This window comes from Passer domesticus, chromosome 2 (assembly GCF_036417665.1).
Source record: "Passer domesticus isolate bPasDom1 chromosome 2, bPasDom1.hap1, whole genome shotgun sequence".
NCBI classification, from domain to species: Eukaryota; Metazoa; Chordata; class Aves; order Passeriformes; family Passeridae; genus Passer; species Passer domesticus.
The window spans coordinates 9,585,677-9,607,649 of NC_087475.1; the positions used below are offsets into that span (position 1 = coordinate 9,585,677).

The 21,973-nt window shown below is 35.4% G+C and overlaps 1 protein-coding gene across 7 annotated transcripts in view; it reads left to right on the top strand.

The window, feature by feature from the left end:
• The window catches only part of CFAP47 (cilia and flagella associated protein 47), a 260,862-nt gene that overhangs the window by 191,808 nt on the left and 47,081 nt on the right, over window positions 1-21,973 (top strand). For 6 of the 7 annotated variants that reach the window (XR_010355419.1, XM_064407367.1, XM_064407368.1 and 3 more), the window contains exons 55-57: window positions 6-110; window positions 1,690-1,846; window positions 8,746-8,841. Coding sequence is in view for 6 of the 7 variants with exons in the window: in XM_064407367.1 (XP_064263437.1) it covers window positions 6-110; window positions 1,690-1,846; window positions 8,746-8,841 (358 nt within the window). In the remaining variant the exon portion in view is untranslated. Of the gene's footprint in view, window positions 1-5; window positions 111-1,689; window positions 1,847-8,745; window positions 8,842-16,362; window positions 16,421-21,973 lie in introns of those variants that run through there. The other variant, XM_064407373.1, reaches the window with a different exon arrangement.

A 21,973-nucleotide genomic window follows, 5' to 3' on the forward strand; every position in this document is an offset into this window, starting at 1 on the left:
TACAGCTGACTATTCCTCCTCATTCCACCACTCAGCTGCCTGTGAGATTCTGTCCCTCTGCCCTTGGAAGACGCAATCACAAGGCAACAATAACCTTCAAATGCCCAAAGGTATGATAATGTGCTTGTACCCACAATTCTTGGGATTCAGATCAGACACTATTTATGACAGGCAAGGAAGTAAGAGATTCAGCCTGTAGGTCAAGGTGAAGTGTAGTGACTGGATGCGTAATGAAAGAGCAAACATGAAGATGTTAAAAACTTGTAATTTGTTTTATCCTTAGTTTTACACAGAAATTATTCTGTTTACAGTATTAAAATGAGGCATAACGACCTAGGAACTAGAACAGGTAATGAATAAGTTTAGCTTGTTCAGTAGTCAGTTCTGCTGGCTTTAACACTAGAAGACTGCCACTTGTTAGGAGTGTCACCTCTGAAATTAAATTCCTAGGTGTTTTTCCCAACCCCCCAAAAAATAAATTGTTTCATTTTTTAAATCAGATCTGAATTTTAGAAGATCACACATTTGAAAAAGTGAATTTTTCCTTTCATTTTATCTCAAAATGTTTTTTACTTTGAACACTTTAGAATTGTTGACTTCTTTTTTCTCTGTGAATTTTCCTGAAGTTGAAAGAGAAATTAATAAATAAAGAGACAAGTCATCAACATGACCTACTAACTGTTTTTAAACACAGCTGGAATAAAAAAGAAAAATTGATAGTACAATGTAAATGGAAATATTTCATCACGCAAGATGTGGTTAAATGAAGCCTTTGCTTTCTTTGCAATTTCCTCTTTGTATTTTTTTTTTTTCAGTTTCAGATATCCTAAAAGACTGCTGACCTGTGAATTATTCCAGCTGAGTGCTACCAGCAGTTTTCAGTAGTGTTTTAAGCAATACTAAAAAACCAAATATTTGTTTATATGAAGAAAACAAATACTAAAGGAAGTCATATGGCAATTTTTTGTCCTGAAAAAGTATGTTGAAAAGACAGGTTATTTGCAGGTGGTGTTGGCACAGCATTTATTTTCAGAATCTCTCTTAAATATTTAGTAAGGCTAAAAACAAGGAGACAGCAATTCTAATATGACGAGTATATATCCAAGGTCAGTTCCAGAGGACACAATGTCCTTATCTTCTCTGAAACCTGATGGTCCACAGAAATTTTAGATCTAATATTTCTTTCCAATATCCTTGATTTTCCTGTGTCTAAAGGTTAATGTTCATTATTATCTTTGGAATAGCACTTTTATCTTGTTGTATGATTCTACTACTGTCCCATCAAATGATTATTTTCTTTCTTCCTTTGTCTTCTGGAGAGAACTTCTCACTTCATTTGCTTTCAGGTTTTAATATATGTGCTTTGAATTCTGCTTTTGCAACTACCCACATCTTTCCATTGCTTACACTGAAAGCTCTGATTAGCTGGATGGAAGTTAAATACTGTGTACTTGAAGTAGGACAGAAATTAAACACAAAAAGGAGATGTGAACATCTCCCAGAATGAAAGTATTGATTTCCAGATAGCAATACTTAGAGTAACAACAGCTTGAAGGAAGAAAAAAGAAAGCAAAACTTAAAGTTCACTTATAGCAGAGACACAGAACAGTGAAAGAAAGTAGGAAAAATGCTTTAAAATGTACAGCTGTGACTCATCAAATAATAAATAATGGCACGTTCCATTCACAGTTTGGAGAGCGGATATTTTACCTGACGGGGTCTGGAGTTCCTCCTGACCGCATGGAAACCACCACCATAAGTGCCTGCATTGGAGAGTACTCCTCTGCCATCATAGCCTTCAGAAATCCAACTGTGGAAAATGTGGTGGTAGATGTCGTGATGGCAGGTACAGGAGTTTGGATTTTTTTTTTTTTTTTGAGTGGGGAAAGGAATTTAAGCTCCTTGGGTTCCATTAGAGGTGTGAAAGGGATGTGATTAAATTTTCCTCCTTCCATTTTTTGGCAATAGCGTTCTTGTATATTGTCCACACCCACCCTGAAAACTTTAGAGTGTGCTGTGGGAGATAGGAAAGAACACAAACCTGTAACAACTGCTCACAGAAGGATTTTAGGTCATGCAGCCTCATGTGGACGTGCAGCTGCTGCCTGGCTGTACACTGCACTGCAGCACTTTGGCAACAGGAGACTCTGGGATGAGTTTTGGTAGCTGTGCCTTAGCTAAATAACTAATGCTTTGCTTTTGTTCCTCATTTACCTTCAAATATTTTATTCTGTTTGGTCAGATTCTGGGTAACTAAAGGAGTTAGAGAGCAAGGGCAAAACATTTTTAAGGTTTTCTTTTGGTTTTTTTGTTTGGGTTGTTTTTTTTTTTTATGACCTTCCAAGCAAGTATGTTTCATCAATATTTTCAAACATGCTTTAAAGGATAATATGAGATCCAGAATTATCAGAGATTGACAAGTAACTATCCATACTGGGATTTCACAAGTGCTGTAGAAACTCAGGTTCTAAATCCCACATTCTCATTGATGATTAAAATTTACTCAGTCAAAGAGGAAATTTCACTTCAAGTGCATCAGAAGGATTTAAAATGGTCCCCGAATCTCTACCTACTCAAATATAACATGTAGGTAGCATCAGAAAACAAGTGCCAAAGCATGTCCTGGCAAATAACAAAATCTGCAAATTACAAAAATTGAAGATAAACCTTCCAGTTTTATTTTCATAAATACATAAATGTAAGAGAATAGTAAAAATCAAGCCTGTTCAAAGGTAAGTTTTAAGCCATATTTGCACACTTGTGCTGTGATTTGGGGTTTGAGGCATATAGAATAAGTGAAGAAATGTGATTTTAAAAAACTGATTCATGTTTGTTTGTTGCATTAAACTCACACTTTTTAATCCTGCTTTCTGAGTATGAGTGAGAAATAAAGAAATACAGCTTTGTCCACATACCTGGTTCATATATGGGGGATCTTGGAAATATGTTTACCTGAAAGGTCAGGAGCATCTTGGTCTCATGACTAACACTCTGTACTTTTGCTGACCAGGATTTTTTGCCAGACTTCAGTGCAGTTTCCCCTGTTTAACTTCTGAAATATTTTTATTTATGACTGTCACAAAAGAGTACCATTTAAAAGTGACAAGATCTCTTGTGAATTTGATTTGATGTTCTCTTCTGGAAAACATTGAAAGAAGCAACAGCATACAAAATATTCAGCGCTTACAGACCAAGTGAATCATAGCCAGGATCTTGGGGAATTTATCAGAGTTCAGGTGCTGAGCAGGATAGCTGGCAGAGAGGGGGAGATCCTGGAATCAAGAGAAACAGAATCTTGTCCAGGTTCCAGCTTATCTGCCATCTAGGCGTCCTGAAGTGACAAGGAGCACTGCACACTGGCTCAGCACATGGAGACAGGGCAGTTGCTGCAGCAGGTGGCATTCAGTGCATGTACACAAGGCTCCAAAGTGCTTCTCACAGTAAGAAAAGGAAGGTAAATGTTGACTGCATACCACAGGAGCTGCTCTTGGGCAGTCATTCTGATTGTGCAGCCATTACTTCTGTAATCCAGGTGGAGGCTGGGAGGGTGGAAGCTGCAGCTCTGGTCTGAGGCAGTCAGGAATTGTAGAGGTTTCTCCCTGGCTCTGCAGTGGGAATGGCAGGAGCCTCACCACTTGCATGAATGCTGTGGTAGGTGATAGGAGACCTTCCTGTTCGGAGAGGGAAATGGGCAGCCTTTAGTGGACTTAGAACAGCTGGAGGTATTGAGATCCACAAATCGAGGTGAAATTCACAATGTAATAAAACAGCTGGTCAATATGATTGTGAGACTGGTGTTTTCTATGAAAATTCACGTTGATTACAAGATTTTTCTGTTGACTGGGAAAAGAAACTGTTGTCTCTTCCTTTGAAAAGTGATAGAAGGAAGACTGGAGGAGCAGTGGGATGATCAGCCTCACCTGAACCTCTGGTGGGATCATTGGACAGTACTTTTTCAGTGTGTGTAGCCCATGGTTTGCACATTCTCTTACAGTCCATGTCCAAGCCCATGAAGGTCAAGAAGGTAATCAGCAGTAGTCAAATGGATTTCTTAAGTGCAAATCATGATTGACAAATGTGATTGCCTTCTGTATGGAAATGAGTGATTATGCAAATAAAGGAGGAGCAGTGAATGTAATATACTATGATTTAGTAAGACTTTGTCATTGTATCCTGTAACATTACTGTTTGGAAGCTAAGGAAGTCTAGACCTGCTGAGTGGATTGGAAGCTTGGCTGAAGTGTTGGTCTCAAATGATAGTGATCAACATCTTGGCATTCAGCTGCTGGCTGGTAATGATCATTGCACCCCAGGGTCAGCCTTGGGGCCCGTATTATTCAAGACCTTTATTAATGACGTGGATGATGATAGAGATTGCAATGTAAATTAGGGAGAGGAACTGACATGATGGATGGTAGAGCTTCAGTCCAGAGGTACCTTGATAAATTGTTGGTGTATCTCAGTTTTGAATTGCTTTGTTCATCAACACATCATTCCTGGAACAGCTGAAGACAAAGTGAACTTTGTCTTTATTAGCAATGCAATTTTTATACTAAAATGTTAACCCTTTGTGTTTTTCCCTCACTCCATCTACCTTGTGTGCTTATCTTGGCCCAGACTCTGTGAATTAGAAGTGCTGTGAATTACTAGCAGTGTAATCCACCCTATTTGACCAGGAAATAACTGATTATATAAATTTTTGAAGTGTAGGAGTATATTACATCTGTGGTATAAAGATTCCTGTTGCATCTCATAAATCAGGACACTTTATTCTAGTGGGAAGTGCAAGCTGGGATTCTGATTTGTACAACAACAAGAGCAATTCAGAGATGCAAACTGCTTGTCTTACTGAGAATAAATCTGGTGCCAGACAGCTCAGTTTAGTATTCCATTACTTTGAGATATAATTTGTAAGAATGCTAATCCAGTGTGCTGTTCACAAAATAATGGAGAAGAATAATCAAACTTATCTGTGATGCAACTTAATCAGAAAAAATATTTATAGAGCTTAAATATTGCAACTAAAGCCTAGTAGATTGTGATATTCTGAAAAACAGGAGAAACTGCATTGTTCAATTGTTTTAGTTGTTAAAACTAAACTCCAGTTACTATAAAATAGTAATCTTCTGGCTGTTCAGCATGAACTTGTCACAGGGAGTTGTTCAGAAATAGTGACAGAGACACTAAGCCAGAACTATCTGGCTTAGACAGTGAAGGACTAATATTTGTTTTTATGCATCAGAAGTTTTCAGTCTTATTTTTCTTTACCCATCAGTAGACCTGATGCCATGATGATCTAACAGAATTACAAAAGTGAACTGTAGATTTACATAAGGTCATCCTTGAAAAAATAAATTACATACTGCAATTCTTATGAAAGGATAATCATACTGTCCTTTAAAGTGTGTCTTGAGTTTTTTAATCAGGTTATTGTCATGCTAATTTTCTAATTCAGTTGCACTTGGTGACCTGTACATAAAGTTTGCTTTGTTTTTATTACAAGATAGTTGATTTATGCATTCAAGCTGTATTTAGATATTCATTCTGTGATTTGCTTTGTATAGGAATACTTAACTGGAATTCTTATTTCCTTCTTTCCAGAGGAAGAGTAATCTAGTCTTATAAGCAAAATTTTGGATGCACAAGTTCGGTTTAGCATTCCTGGCCCTTACATATCCTGAGAACTCTGTCAGGTTTATTGCTGGTGTTACTGGAGGCCAGAAAGAGGGTGGAATGGGGAAATCAACAGAAGGCAGCAACTCAGAAAATGCCTGACTAATCTTGATCTTCAGAAATTGTCTTTCAGACCATGTGCCCCTTCTTACAAGAATTCAGTGTGTCAATACTGAAAATAGGGCATCTTGATTAAGGTGTAACAGCAATAAGCATCAACATTTGTACATTTACTTCATGCTTTAAAGAAAATTACTCAAGTTCTCGCTCTTATTTTCCAGTAACATTCCACAGACAATTTCAACTCTATATAGATATGAAATTACATTTAGAACTGCAGAGTTCAGGAATTAAAATAGACATTAATTGGGAATTGTCCTGTTCAGACCATTTCTAAAGATTTCATTTGCATTTCTGAGGCTTTGCCAAACCCAGGAGCATTATTGCTCAGAAATGTTTCTTTCTGTGAATTTTGACTGCTGCTGTAGCACAAACAGACCTCTATGTAGGATAATTATAGAGCAAATAAAACTACTACTACCCTGGACCTCTTTTAACTAGGTATTTTCTTATTGAATTTAATACCAATAAGTTTTCTTCCCAGGATTTAGACACTTGGATGCTTAAATGTGCAGCGCTAATTCAAATTGGTATTTACAGCTACATTAAGAGTAGTTGTGTGAGTAATGTTTATTTAACAGCAGGTGATTTTCCCCAAAACGAGCCAATGACCAGAACTACAGAGTATGAAAACTCTTGTCACAGGTGGTTTAGCAACCTGCACTAGTTCAGCTCTTTCAGGTTGAATGATATTACTTTTCTCTAAATACCACTGTATATTATTTCTACTAAGAGGATTTTTTTTTTTTTTGGAAGCAAAAAAAGCAATATAAATAATTGAAACTACTGAAATCTACAGTGTAAATCAGAGCCCACAGAGTCAGCTTGTATAAGAATTATCCCTAAGTATTAGTATTTGTTAATACTGTAATGCTTTATTTCAGTCAGCGTGGACATTTCATATTTTCAGTGGTCCAAATATGTAGTTCAAGAAAAAAATTGCAGCAGCTTTTATAGAGGGTATTAATTTCAGAGTTTGAAGGCCTGTGCTCAAAGAAAAGATTAAAGCTACAGCAGTAATTAGGAACTGGATAAGGGAGGTGGATTGGTTCTCTGGAATCCAGTGTTATCTGCAGTAGTAAAACTGATATCTGTGGCAGTGTATAAGATTTCTTATTAAAACTTAACCTGTGTCCAAGATAAGGCTGCATTCAGAGTATGTTGGCCATGTCATTTTCCATTCAGAGACTTCCAGACTGGAACTGCAACTTTTTAAATGTACTTTGCAAAATATTTTTAAACTGCTTTCTGGGATTTTATGCAACTGAACTAAGTACTCAAAGACAAGTCTGCTACTTGGTAATTTTTCCTTCAGACAAAATATATTGGACTAAGTATTATTGCATATATGTATATGTGTGTGTATATATTTATATATTTATGTCAATTTAGAGTGAAATAGTAAAGATGTGAAGAAATACTATTTTTAGTCATCTAGTCAATTTAGAATACAAGTACTAACATCACTTTTTGCTGATTCTGACATAATTCGAATAATTGTTTTAGCTACCAATTAAAAAAATAATGTGCAATGTATAAGTGCAGCTCTGAAGAGATAAATGCAATTTTGAAGCATCATGAATAACCAAGTGCCTTTAATTTCATACAGTGTAACTATTTAAAAGATCTCGAGATTAGTTAGCTAGTTGTGTGAAAATTACTTTAGCTGAATGTGTAGAAGGATAGAAGCTAAAAAAATGCCATATATTTCAAAGTTTGCAAAAATCTTCAAATAGGGCAATTTTAAAGTATTCAGCTTATCAGCATCCTGAAAAAAAAATAGAAATGAATTTTTACAGAATAATTAATATAATAGAGGAAAATTTCACTATAGCTATGTTTTTGCCACTGCTGTCTCCCATGTCAGGAAAGAAATTGATACATTTGTTTTATTGATATATTGAAATAAACATGTTGGCTTTTCTTATGCACCCATCATTTAATATTTGGCAAGGGCCCTTCAATTCTTTTTTTATTTCCTCACAGTTTGCAAATCTTAACTTTGAACCTCTCAGCTGGTTTCCGAAACCTGAGACCTTGTTCTTGAGGTGAAATAATTTTGGGATTGTTTCTCTTCTTCCAAGAACCAAAAATGATAGTGCCAAGAGAGCTGTTCTCTGCCTTCCTGAATGTCTTTGATCATTATTCTGTTTCTTAAAGCCATTTTAACTTTGTTCCATAACCCCAAATGACAGTCTTCCCTGGCTGTGAGATGAGTCCTGTGTATTCCATTTTCCTGTCAGCAGTTCATCATTTAGTGTTACCACACTTTTAATATGACATATTATACAGATATGGTCTATCTCTTCATCTCAGGTTCTTGGAGTTAGCTGCTAAGACATATTTCCTACTAAGAATTTCCTTTGGTTCCAAAACGTGTTTATAAAATTGGACTTCAAACGAGTTTTTCCTATCACATTTTTCATTTATCCACAGCATTGACAGTGATCAGTGAAACAATCTAAATAATGTCTAAATCCTCTGTCTTTATGAAGTGATCTGTTGGTTGATCCAGTACCTTGCTGGCAAGAAAGCAAATCTTGTCTGCAGCTGTATCTGTACTGCTGGTCCTAAACCTGTGTCTCTTACATTTCATGTCACCATTGGCTTTCATTGCTACTTGATTTTTTTCATTTAGAAAAGAGTTTATTTTGTAATCTCTAATTGTTATTTAACTGAAAACATTTTAAACTTTGCATTTTCTTGGTGCTGTGTTATTTCATTTCAATTCTATATTGAAAGATATCCATATTGTATCTCTGCTTCACAATGAGGAAAATACTGAGAGGACCTTTAAGCAGAGCAGGAAAAAAGGGGCTATGTGCTTCTATTCAAGGATGTATTTTATAAAACCTGTCTGCAAAGCTGTTTTATGAGGGAAATTGTTCCATCAATTTTGAATTCTAAATGGGTTTCCACAAATAATTTTTAATTTTTTTAAATTTTTTTTAGATGAAGGGCTGTTGAATGAGCATCTGAGTGTATCTGTCCTGTCCCAGGCCACCTGTAACGAATCTGTTTTTCATCTTCTGTTTAAACAGCCACAAGGTATGTAGCGCCTCAACCCTTAATATTATTTAAACTATTATTGTTACTTATTTTATCAACTTAATCTGCAACAAGTCACAATTTCCTAAAACATGAAGTACCAGAGTGGAAAAATTTCTAAGAAAATTATTTTGAAAATAAAATTTCTGTAGTTTGAAAGATCAATTAAGAAGAAAAAGAAGAGGAAACAAATTCCAAACCCCAAAGAGTTGAACAATTGTAACTGCTTTTAATTTTTACCAAATTAACAGAAAACAAAAAAGAAAATTGCTTAATTCTAAATACACTTATGTTTCTCTTCAGCCTTTCCAGTCACTTTAACTAATTTTTGCTTTTTTTCAGGGGGATTGTATGTTGTTTTTTGCTTTTGTTTATTTGTTGTTTGTCTGGGGGTTTTTAAGATAACTCTGGTGCATAGTTTCTGGGAAAATTTTCATGGGAAAATACAGAAAACAGTACTTTTCAATTAAAAATCTATCGGGAAAGAATTAAACTATTTGGTTTATTATCCTGAATGAAATTTTAGGTGTCATTTCTGGTCATATCTGATCTGAGATGGGATATGAAAGGAAAAAAATATCTTTAGTGCTGTAATTACTAAAATTGTTACCAAAATTTATTTTTGACTTGTATATGATAATAATTAATTTATGTGATTTATCTGATGTTATTATAAGTCTTGGATTATCACAGAAATTGTATATTTTAGTGATTTAAAATGATTCATTGATGAAGTATAAAAGATAAGTAGATTTCCGTAGCTATTTTAAATATTTCTCCTACTATTTATTTCTGTTGATTACTTCTCAGATATGCTTTCTAATTTCAGAACACACAGTTAAATTATAAATATATTCAATTATTTACTAAATAAATTAATTTTCTTTGCTCATATCCCCCACAAATATGTGTGAACATCTGTTTCATGTTAATATAAATATCAAAAAAGCTATACATTTTTCCTTGAAAAAGTAGTGTCTATCTCACATTAAAGACTTCATTTATAAATATGAAATGAAGATCACTTGTTTACAATTTCATTCAAAAAATTTACCATATGCTATGATTTTCCTGTAGATGTACTTGACAGGTCTTTATTTTGTAAAGGCTATTGCAGACCTAACTGTTCCCAGCAAGGAACTATTTTTGTTTTCCCTTCTGGAAGCTTACTATGCCTCAAAACTTTTCTAGGGATTATAGAAAGAAGGATTTGGAAGAAAAAAAGGTGTAAGAATTGATCTGCATGTCATGTTTATATATATTTTTATACATATACTTTTTTCATGATTTCATCCCAGCCAGCAGCCAAGCCCCAAGCAGCCACTCACTCACTCCCCCACCAGCAGGATCAGGGAGAGAATTGCAAGGGTAAAAGGTGGAAAACTCGTGGGCTGAGATAAAGACAGTTTGATATGGGAAGTAAAAGCCACACAAGCAAAGCAAAGGAAAACAAAGAATTCCTTTGCAGCTTCCCAAGGGCAGGCAGGTGTTCAGGCATCTCCAGGACTCGATCACATCTAACAGTGACTTGGGCAGACAAACCCCATCACTCCAAACATCCCCCCTCGCTCCTTCTTTCTGCCGCTTCACACTCTGATCCATGATGTCACAGGGTCTGGAACATCCCTTTGGTGAGTTTGGGTCACCATTCCTGGCTGTGTCTCCTGCCAGCCTCCCATGCACACCAGTCTCCTCACCAGTGTGGCAGTAGGGAAAGCAGAAAAGGCCTTGGCTCTGTGTAAACCCTGTTCAGCAATAACAAAAACATGCCTATATTATCATCACTGTGTTCAGCACAAATCCAAAATACTGCCCCATACCAGCCACTGAGAAGAAAATTAACCCTACCCCAGCCAAAACCAGCACATTTTACACAGACAAATACAAAAGCTGTGACTTTTGCCATGATCTTATATATATTTTTTTTTTCACTGAAGCAGTGAGGAACTGTCCAAAACAATCTAGTTCATGTACACAGTAAAACTGAAAGTGTAATCCCTTCACAAATATAAGAAATATAAGAACAGTGAAGCAATCTTTAAAAGTTGTACTTTTTCCTCATCTTTTATGTGTGAAATATATTAATGATGTGATCAGTAGGTGAAGATCAGATTAGATGCAGGTGTTAGTGCTTACCATTATTCCCTATAAAAAAAGAAATAATACTTTGAAAATGTCTTGGAACTAAATATTCTTGACAGACTTGCTGGAATTTGATTGCTAGATCATTTTACGAGCAAAATTCATGCTTATGGAAAAACTGTGTTTGTTGCTAATTAATTGATTGTTTTTCCCTCACTCACTCTAACAACTGGGGGTAGAAATTCTGAGATACTGAGATAGTCTAAGAATCTAGGAGACATTTTTTCATCATCCTTTCACAAGAAATCCAAAATATTAACCCTGCTGTGAAATTGGTATTGAGAGCAGAGTACCTTTCTTCCCTGCCCTGGCTTCCCAGTAACATGAACTGTGTCACTTCACTCAGTCCTCAGAGTGAAGGTTTGGTCTCATTTTACATTCAACCTCCAGTCATCACATTTTATGGCTTAGCTGCTGTTCTGGGTAATCAATAAGCCTCTCTGTTGTAGCCACTTGGTGCAGCATTGAACAGGAGCAGTAAACAGGGCAGTTGGCTGAACATGCTTTTTAGATATATCTCTCTCCATATTTCAGCACAAGTTCTGTATTTAAAACTTGTATATTTTAAGCTGCCATGTCACCTGTATCATGTTTATCTCCCCATGGAGAACTCTGTGATTAACTCCTTAATTTTTTCTTCTGACTTTGGTTTTTTCTAAAATATATGTATTTGACTTTGGTTTTTTCTAAAATATATATATTTGTTAACTTTGCCAACCACTTAGGAAGGAAAGGTGAAATATATTTGATAAATGTATTTAATGTGAGACATTTTCCAAAGAGCTGCCTGCAGTGTAAAACCAGTTGATGGCAATCAAATTTGAGATACTAAATTTCCGTGTATGTTCTTTGGAAGTATGTTGCTATTACAGTTTCATATTTTATTCAACATTCTTTGAGAAAGCATTTTAGCATGCTTTTAATGTCATGTACAGTCAACTATGGTTATAGATAATTTGGCTTTTGAACGACTTTCACCTAAAAAATGGCATAAATTTTGTTCAGGTCCTCAAGCCATTTCCCTAAAAATACTAGATTTCAAGATTTGCTTCTTGAATCCTATGCTTATTTACATCTGCTTTTTTCTTTCAGTAATTTTGCATGCACAGTCTCTTTTTTCTTATTATTTCTTTCAAAGACTGAAAAAACAACAAAACTAACATATTTGGTTGCCCTGGTTGTCCTTAGTTCCTCTCTGTTTCTTTTATAATGCTTTCATTATCTCTAAAGGACTTGAAGAGCCAGAGAAAAGGAAAAAAAGCTAAAGAGCTGTGAGAAATATTTCTCCATTCTAGCAGACTATTTTGAAAACACGTTGAAAAAGACTAAGTTTGCTTTTCTCTTCTATATTTTAGCTGCATTTTATGACCAAAGTTTGGTCCCTCACAGCAAGCAGGAATAATTTTACACTTTATAAGTTCCATCAGAGGTTCCGTTGAAGGCCACCATCAGTGGCTCCAGCTGATAGTGTTTTTCCATTTGTGGGTATATGCAGTTCTTAGGTCTGCAAATCATCTTTTCTTTCTACTCTACTGTCTGTCATTTTTAGGAAGGGACATAGTTTGCTAGATCAGGTTACCTTTAACATCTTAATTTTTTCTTATACTCTGCTACTGCTTTTGTCCCTGCTCCCTCTGTGCTGTTAGGGCTGGCTTTGTGAGAGGGTCCATGATTAACTCCAGGGACAATTCAGTGTGCCAAGTCAGTCTTAACTTCAGTTCTGTTATGTTACTATGAGTATTGAACAGAGGCTGGCTGATTGGAGACTACATCTAGATGGGGAGTTACTGGTTGTTGGATATCTAGAAAAATTTGTCCATGTGTCCTCAGCACCAGTCTGTCAGAAAAAGGTTTACTGACAGGCCGTATCCTGTTGTGGATTGGTCATTGTCCCTGGTCAATTAGTCACTTAACCAGGAGTTTCCTGAGAATATTTTAATACTGTCTTCACTGGATTTGTCCTCTGAGTGAGAAACCTACCTGTCCTCCTTAGAGTATGAGATTCCTTCCTCCCGGGATCACTTTTGATGTGGGCATCTTTTGGTTTTTAGAGAGAGACTTTGCAAGCAGGATTTGTGTAATTTCAGAATACACATATTTGTTTTATGGTCTGATACATGCAGTAGATAACCAGGACTAACACACTGCTAGGGTAGATATTACCATGGTCAGTATTCCCAATGAGACATGGGATGTATCTTCGCCGGCCAGGTTGTCATTAGTCATTTGAGACCTGGTCAGCTTATGTCTTGGAATGGGTTCATTCATGATATTGCCACCTTCTGATTCTTTCTTTTCTTTCCATAGACATTTTTATAGCTTTTCACTTCAGAAATTTTTTACTGAGTCCTTGAGTTGTTTCTTAGCTATTTTTCTCACACCTTCTGACTTTTGTCAGTAGAATCAATCCAAAGTAGTGGTGCTCTGCTCTACCTAGTTATACTCTACATCACTGACAGCTGACCTGCTACTCAAACAATTACATGTGCTTTTGAAGAAATTGCTGTTAATGCTCCCTACAAAATAGCTTTCTTGAAGCTATTTCATTGTGTCTGTGCAAGACACGATGACTTCCCTTCCTGGCCCTATTTGGGTATCTGTCTGTATGGCTGTTCCTTGTTTAAACCTCCAGCTGGCATTTTCCCTCATTCATTTTTTCTCTGATGTACTATCATGGTACGTGGAAGCTTGTGCAAATGTAGATATACTTTGTGAAATTTCCAGCAGAAATGAACGTGTGGGTTCCCTGCCTAATCCATGTACATGGCATTTTCCTGATTGCTGAATCACTCTGGCTTGCCTCTCCCTGTGAAACGATTCTGAAAGAGCAGTGTCCTCATGTTATCTGACAGAGAAACAGGGTGTCATTACTCAGTCCTGGGAGGTGACAGCAAAAATTATGTGGTCTGAGCCTAATTTGTCTCTAGAGAGATGTGCTGACAAAATCAATGAGTTGAAACTGGTGGCATTCCTGAGTGTTGGTTGTCTCTGCTGTCAGCAAGGAAAACCTTAGGGAGCTCTCTAAAGCCACAGCACACCTGAGGCTGCCCTCACATAGGGATAACCAGTAGGGAATTTTTTGTGTCATGTTTTAAGACATGTTTTAAGAAATGCCTTCTGATGTAAAGAAGGACAGAGCTTAAAGATTTTTCTTTATACTTTCCTGCAATCTCTTCAGGCCATACATATTTTGTATATGTTTATTTGGCCTATTATATGCCCTCTTTTTACCTTTGAATTTTACTTTCTTTACAGATTATATGTTGTAGACAAATCTTTATATGTGTTTGCCAGGAATCCATTCTAGTGAATTAAGTTAAGGAAGCAAAAGGCAGCACTGTAACAATAAGCAAAAATTCTCAGTTACTGTTCTCTTAAAAACAATCCTGTGAGTTGAAGGAGTAGAACAGTACATTCCCTTGACTGGATAAGGAAATGGTTTATCTATTTCAGCATGCTCGCCTGATGTTGAAAAAGAAGAGAAAAGAAAAAATATTCAGGATGCAAATAAAAGAAGGGAAGACATCAGAAAGCCAGATTTTGCATAGTCTCACGCAGATGAACAGAAGACTTCCCATGTGGATTTATCATGAAAAACATATTTTCAGGCTATAATTGCCTCACAGATTTTAGTTAGGCCGTGCAGTAGTTTTCCTTCAGAATATCATGATTTGTTACTGAACATCCAGAGTACAGTACTTCAGAGCATTTAAACTATGCAAATCGCCTCAGGGGAGGCTGTTATTTTACGTTATCTTGGCCTATTTCTCTATTTAAAAATATTTCCTCTGCTTTATAACTTGATAAGAAGTTATCTCCTTCAATTTCAATAGAACTAGAAAATGAAAGATGATTAATTTTGACTTTGAATAACATATTGCTGATAATCTATTTGATAACAGCTGTTGATGGACAAGATGGAGTCAGGATGTGCACTTGAATAAGACAGAGCTGCTTATTTCCACCCCCTCTTCCTGATTCTTGATTCTAGCCTTCACCTGTTTAGGTCATAAACCCAGTGAAAACTCCAGATATACAGATTTGTTTCAATTTGTAAATTACTCTGTGAATCTATGTCTAGTTCTAAATTGGCTATAAAAAATTATCTGCACTAATCTTTTGTTTCCAGCAGCACATGTACAGTGGGGAAATTACCAGCAGTATTGATCAGTTGTTTCTTGAGCGAATTAAGAGGCTTGATTTTCTGGATGTCTGTTTTATTCCCATTTCCCCCATCCTCCTCTGCTCTTGGAACAATGACATCTCTGTCTCTCATTAATTTATCTGTGCAAGATGCTTCCAAATCCATGCTGGACCCCAAACATACAGTGAGGAGTAGGTTTCCCTCTAATTTGCTGCCTGGAAACTAAAATTGTTGATTTTGTTGTAGTTTTTTTAAATTTGTGTTTCTAAGTTGACTTTGCTTATTTATCTAGCTCTTGAGTTCTGAGAAACTTTGAAGGAATGTTGGAGATGCTCATCTAACCTTGCTGGGAGAGAATACAAGACTAAAAATAAAAAAAAAACCAACAAAAAATTCACTCCATCCTACTGGCTTTGATATTAATAGAAAAAAATTATGGAAGTTTTGAAAATGACACAATTATTTTTCCCATAGAGGTTGAAAACAATTCTTGAAAATACTCCCTTAACATTTTAAAATGAGGAGGTGGGGTATGTGTAGGAAAGAAATTGAACTTTTTCTGTAAGAACATTTGGAGATGGAAGATCATGATAATATTTTAAGTTTTTCAAAAGTAGGTCTGAGGGTTTGAGGGAAAGAAGAGCTAGTTGGCTTTTTTGTTTGTTTGTTTCAATTACTGTATACTTTCCAAGAGAGAAACTATTTAAACTTACCTTATTAAGTAACTGTCCAGGGCACAGATTTTATTTTAAAGCATAAATGCTAGAAGGCATTATTGAAACTGATCTTTGAACTTTGATGTTTTACGCCTTAAAAGTGCTTGCTAATTACACTGTTGAACTAATGTTCTTTTTTTCATATACTGTGTTTTTTCTAGAACATTTTTTGTCAAATGTTTTCACTGAATTTTTTTTTTTTCTTTTAGTCAGTGGAGAATGGGTGTCCAGTATAAGACAGAAGCTAAGAGAAAGTAAAACTATTTATATATACATATATATGTAGTGTGCATTCAGTAGTTAAACAACAATTTTTTATCCACAATGGTAAGAGAATTCTCAATATAGTGGCACACACTTTAAAGTCAGGAAACCATTAAGGTTTTTCTTAATCAGAATTTGGCTTGCAGAAAATTGTGTACTTTAGCTTGATTTTAAAGGTCTTATTTCCCAGGTGTTAAGCTTTTTACATATTTATGATAGTCCCTGTCCTGACCCTTTTTTTCTCATTCCAAGTAGCATGAGATGTTCTTAGAAGTCCAGGCTCCAGTGCAGTGTGAGGAGTCACTGGGCACAGGTATTTAGACGATAAGGGTAAGAAGTTTTTGCAAACCCTTGGTATTCTCTGTAAGTGCTGTGAAGAGCAGGATGTGCCTGGAATCTCTTCTGGAATTCTGTGCAATGAAGCATAGACTCAGATGTGTTACACAAGAGTGTCTCTTTTTTTATCTTGTATTTCTGTAAAACCCAATCACACAAGTCAAATTTATACAGTCAGGTCAGGCCATTCCATAATTGTCCTGCCAAACAATTAACTTGCTTCTACACATTTTCCACAGCTCTATAAATTCTTTGGTCTACCTTCTCAACTTAGAGTTGTACAACCCTTCAATAGATACATATTTCTGTTGCTGTCTGAAAATGTTCTGAGTTGTAATTACGTGAAATCTCAATCTGAATTGCAGACAGGAACAAATTGAAAGGAAAGAAGAGGGTGTTTTTTAAATATTATTTTTTATTCATTATTTTAGTCACAAAGTTTTCAGGACTAGTTGACTTGGTTAGGAAAGCTGTCAGAGTGTTCTGGGCATGCAGATGTGCATTTTCTCCTTCTTGGTGAAGTCAGTCTGAGCTTTAGTTTTGCACTGTAGGTGACAGATCCAACATTTTTTCCAAGTAGCAGAGATGGTCCTTCTGAATAAGGACATGTAACATTTAAGAGGTCTGTGTTCTCTCCCCTACATATCCCATAATAAAGTTTATACAATCTTAAAGAATATGTTTGGTTTTGTGGTAGGGTATGTGATTAAATGAAATAAGAGCTGCTAGCAGCTGGATTCAAAAGTCAGATTATTCATTATAGGGAAAGATGCATTTGGGTTGTTCAGTCTCAGGTCAGTAGCATATTTGAATCTGATGAATTTCAGGTAGATAAGACAATCCCCATACCACAAAGAATTTAAATTTAAACATCTGCCTCACTTGCACCGTAATTACAGGGAATATAAATGTGTATTTCAGGCATCTATTCTAATTCCTGTGGTGTGAATAGAGGTGGGATTATTTGTGTGGCTAATTGTATTGATAAATAATTTGGTATGCCCATAATCTATATGTTCACCTCATAATCTGTGAGGTGAACCTATCTTGCTTTTAAGATATAACCAGGACAAATAATGCTGTAGCTCAGTTTCTTGGCAAATGGGATCTTTAAAGCTGTTCTGTGAAGGGGGGGAATAATTTAATTAAAATGAACATCATATGCTTCCTACTCTGCTGCTTTCATTCTTCCCTAGATATTTTGCTGTACTATTACTAAGATTAACAAATTATTCAAAATATATTTTTTATGGGAAAGATAATGAATTATTCACAATCTCATTAAAATTGATATCTTTCAGTTACCAGGGGGAATTTGGATTCCCTGATTTACTTTTCTGTCACAAAGCCTGTGTGATTAGGCAGGGCCCGTTTTGTTTTGATAAAGCCATTGGGATTGTACCTGCCTGACTGTATTTGCAAAAAGAATGCATATCACTAATACCACTTCTCTCTTCATATAAGTCTCAGCAAAAATTCATCTTTCTCTTCTCTGCCTTTTATGATGCATACAGGATCTTATTTTCAGCTTTTACAATATTTATGTGAAATCCTTCTTGTTTACATGAAGATCAGGTTGATACCTTCAGTCATCAACATTAGCAACAATCTTGCATCTTTACAATAATATTTAGGTTTAAACAATATTTATTTCTTTAAATGCATTGCTGGTACCAAGCTCAAAAAACCCATGCAAGCTCCAAACCAGCACGGGAAAAAGAGAGTGTGGGCAGCTTTTTGTGCTATGTTTGCTGTGTGTAAAAGGCAGAGATGTGCCAGACTTTGCCTTTAGTTCAGTGTGATGCTTTTTCTGCCTATAAGCCATAGTACATGAATCAACAGAGGGGATTTTGGTATCAGGTACTGAACATCATTTGTGTGTTCTTAGAGAAATGCAGAACCAGGACTTGCATTGCAAATAGCTGAGAAGTGTTTGAATTGTGACCTTTACTATCTCACAACCACTGAAGCATGCGGCACAAAATGCTTCATTGAACATCAAAGTTTATCTTAACAATGTACATAAGGTGCTTTATTACACTCATAGTCTAGTATCACATACTTGGCCTAGTATCATCTGTTGAGAGGAGGAAAATTAAGCTTACTTCTTTGCACAGTAATGGCATCTTTTGAAATGACATTTAAAGGCCCGTGAGAGCATTGGAATAGGGTTTTACTTTCTCAGACTCCGTTTGCTAGGACATTATTTTTACCAGTAGTTTATGTTCAAGGATTTTACTCTTTTTACTGTTAATATACTACATTAGGTAAAACCTGTGTTTGCAAAAATAGTTAAAACCTCTGAAATTTATATGGGTAGTGAAAGAGAACTGAACCTTAAATATTTTCTGCATTCACATCTTGTTAAGGTACTTATATAATTTTATTTTCACAAATCTTCTCTTACTTGAGAGAAGGAATTTAGCGTTTTATTAATTTTAAACCAGGGAAACAGTGTTATAAATGTAATAAACATTTTCCCTTACTAAAGTCATGGTTGTTTCAAAATAAAACCCAGAGGCTTGAAAGGTAAGAATAATCTCTTTCTCATAATCATTTGGTAAAGGATTGGGAAAACAAATTTTCATGCAAAGTCCAAAAGGAGATGTAGAATGAAAATTATCCCGTGCAACTGTCAAGAGGTCTGTCAAATTTCATGATGTGACTGTTTCTTTTATCTCTAAATTGGAGCTATTAACTGCCTCTTTAAGGTGTTAAAATCAGTGTAGTTAACTTGAGAAGGTTTTTTGTAATAGATGAACTTAAAGAATGCAAATAATGTTTTTTCATTGCCTTGTTCACCTGCTTGTGTTATAAGAATGTTTTTACACTGAGATGAAAACTATAGTATTGCAACAATTTCTGATGTTGAATTGTCTTTTATCTGATTTCTTCACAAGCACTGAAAATCCCTTATAAATTAAGTAATTTTCTCTTTTAGAAAGATACTAAGATAAAACAAAGATTATATCCCCATAAAGATTTATATCTATTAATTACAGGTAGCTCTGCCTTTTTCACAATAAGTGCCAGTAATTTCAGCTAATCCCTGAGGTTTGTTACCTTTTTTATTACCTCTGCTACATACTACCAGCAGAACACAAAACTCGAATTGCATGCTGTCCTCTTAGGGGCTGTTTCAATTTCTTTTTTTCTAGCCATTGTATACAATTTTCTCTTTTCCATTAAATAGGAAAATAAGAATTTGATTGCTGAAAAGGCCTGTTTTTCAGATCTGTGTCAACAATGTGTTTTCTACATGCACAAACAAGCAAATCAGCTTTATCACACATAATAGCACATGACACAAGACAACATAATAGCTTGTCGGTAGCTGTTGAGGAAATTTTGGATAATCCTTATCATTCCAGCTTACTTTACATCCTTTCAAATAAAAAATCACAAGCTCTATCCTGTTAATTTTTTCTTCTTACTGATTTATCCCTTTTCCAAATCAAGAATTAGTTTTTGTGTTATTTTTCTTTCTTTGATCTATAGATTTACTCAGTTATCCCAACTCTGAATTAAGTGAAAGTGCCTTTTTTCCTGCTTTCTGGTATCTCTGCTTTTTGATGCCAATCTCATTGATTGAAGAAATGCAGGGTTTTTTTCCAAACTTCTTGAAACCTATTTATTACTAGGGTCCTTCTATTTGATATACAATGTTAATTAGCCTGGGTTGCCTTCTGCAGTTGTTGTTCCTCTTTGCAATGAAAGCATGTTTAAATGATTGAGGATGAGAGGGAGAGATTCAGTGGGCCCTAATTACTTAACTGACCAAAGAGAATTTTGATGGCAATTTGTTTGTCGTGTCTTTCTAAAAAGCAGAATGTTGGTGATGAAGCATTCAGTGTCACAGAAAAAAGCAGGGACTTAAAACAAGTCAATGTTATTCAGTAGGCAAATTAAAAGTGAAACCTATTTTTAACGATGAGCTTAATTAATTCTCAGAACAATTCTCAATGAAACGTGGAGGATTCACTATTGCTGACAAGTTCTAAATCAAGTGGCTGTGTTTTTTTCCTAATTAAATTCTCTTGTTCAAGAAGAGTTATTGAGACTGAACCTTGATTTTTTCAAATGAGTTCTTTCTATGTATTTAACTCAAGTTAGGTGATCATAGTGACTGAAATGTTTAGCTGTGAAGAAACAGAGATCTGCATAATCGAATATCCTTTAAACATGCTTTAATAATGCAACCCAAAAAGGAAAAAAAAGTACTTTGAATTTTCTGAATTAACATTTTCCGAATTTCCATTATATTATTTTTCTTATTCTTTTGTTACATCAGCATGAAAACATGGTCAAGAAGTCAAGTACCATCAATAAATACAACCTGTACAAACTTTCTTTTCTTTACCATTGTAGCCTATTGACTCTAAAGATTCAGCATTTTAAGTTTTTTGGTCATTAGTCTATATACAAAAAGAAGATACCTAAAAAGGAAATGAAATTTTGAGTCCCAATATATTCAACCAGAAGAAACTATAGATTGTAGGAAAATGAACTGCTCTTTTTTAAACTCTTTTTTTCTAACTCTTCTCCAACTCCTTGCTGCCATGTATCAGAAAATAAACTTTTTTTTTCCTTTAGGTTGATACCAAATGACAGTTTGTGAAGATCTGTTCCTTGTCATCTTTACACACAGGATTTTTTTCCTCTGCCTTTTCTTCAGTTCACACTATGACAAACAGCTGTTGGGAAATGCATTTGTTACTACTTTTTTTCAGTGTTTGGCTGCAAATCACTTGTGCCTTGAGCTGCTTTAGAGTCTAAACCATATGGAGAGAAAAAATGGCTTAGATTTGAAGGCTGGCAGCTTCTTGTTTTGACAGATTTAAAATGTATTATCTCGATTAAGTTACTTGCATGAAAATTTTCATTCCCAGTTATCTCTCCACAAGTTATTGTCAGAGGAAGTTACAGTTACTGACCTAAAATGTCTCCTTTCTATTCCAGAAAGGTATTGTAGTTTTATCTATGGCTATATTTTAACTAAGTTTTAGAAAAGAATTAGAAATTATCCATTTTCTTCCTTCCTGAATCAAAAAAAACTGGTCTCGTACTGGGAAGTCAAACAGTTTGTGCAAAGAAAAAAAAAAAAAGTAAAAGCTAAATTTTAGACATTTGTTTTGTATTTTGTGTGAAAATGAAGAAGTCATCTTGCCTTCTGAATTGTGGCTGATAGTGTATAATTTGGTTTCCATTGGAAACCAAATGGTTTCCATTTCTGGGTTCACAGAGAGGTACAGGATCTGCAGCAGCCGCCCCTCTTCAGAAACACTGCAGCTCTCAATTACCATTGAGTCATCCAAAGCCTGTCTTCCGTATGATTCAGAATCATCCTGACACTGTCAAGCAATTTGGGTCCTTGATCCCTTACAGAATATCTTAATATTAATTCCTGCTTTTAGGCTTAATTTTATTTGGTTTTTAATCTAGTTCATTTCCTACATGTTTGCTTCTAAGCATTTTGCTCTTTTTCATGAGGCCCTCAAGTATATCCCTTTATATTAATCTCTGAATTTCA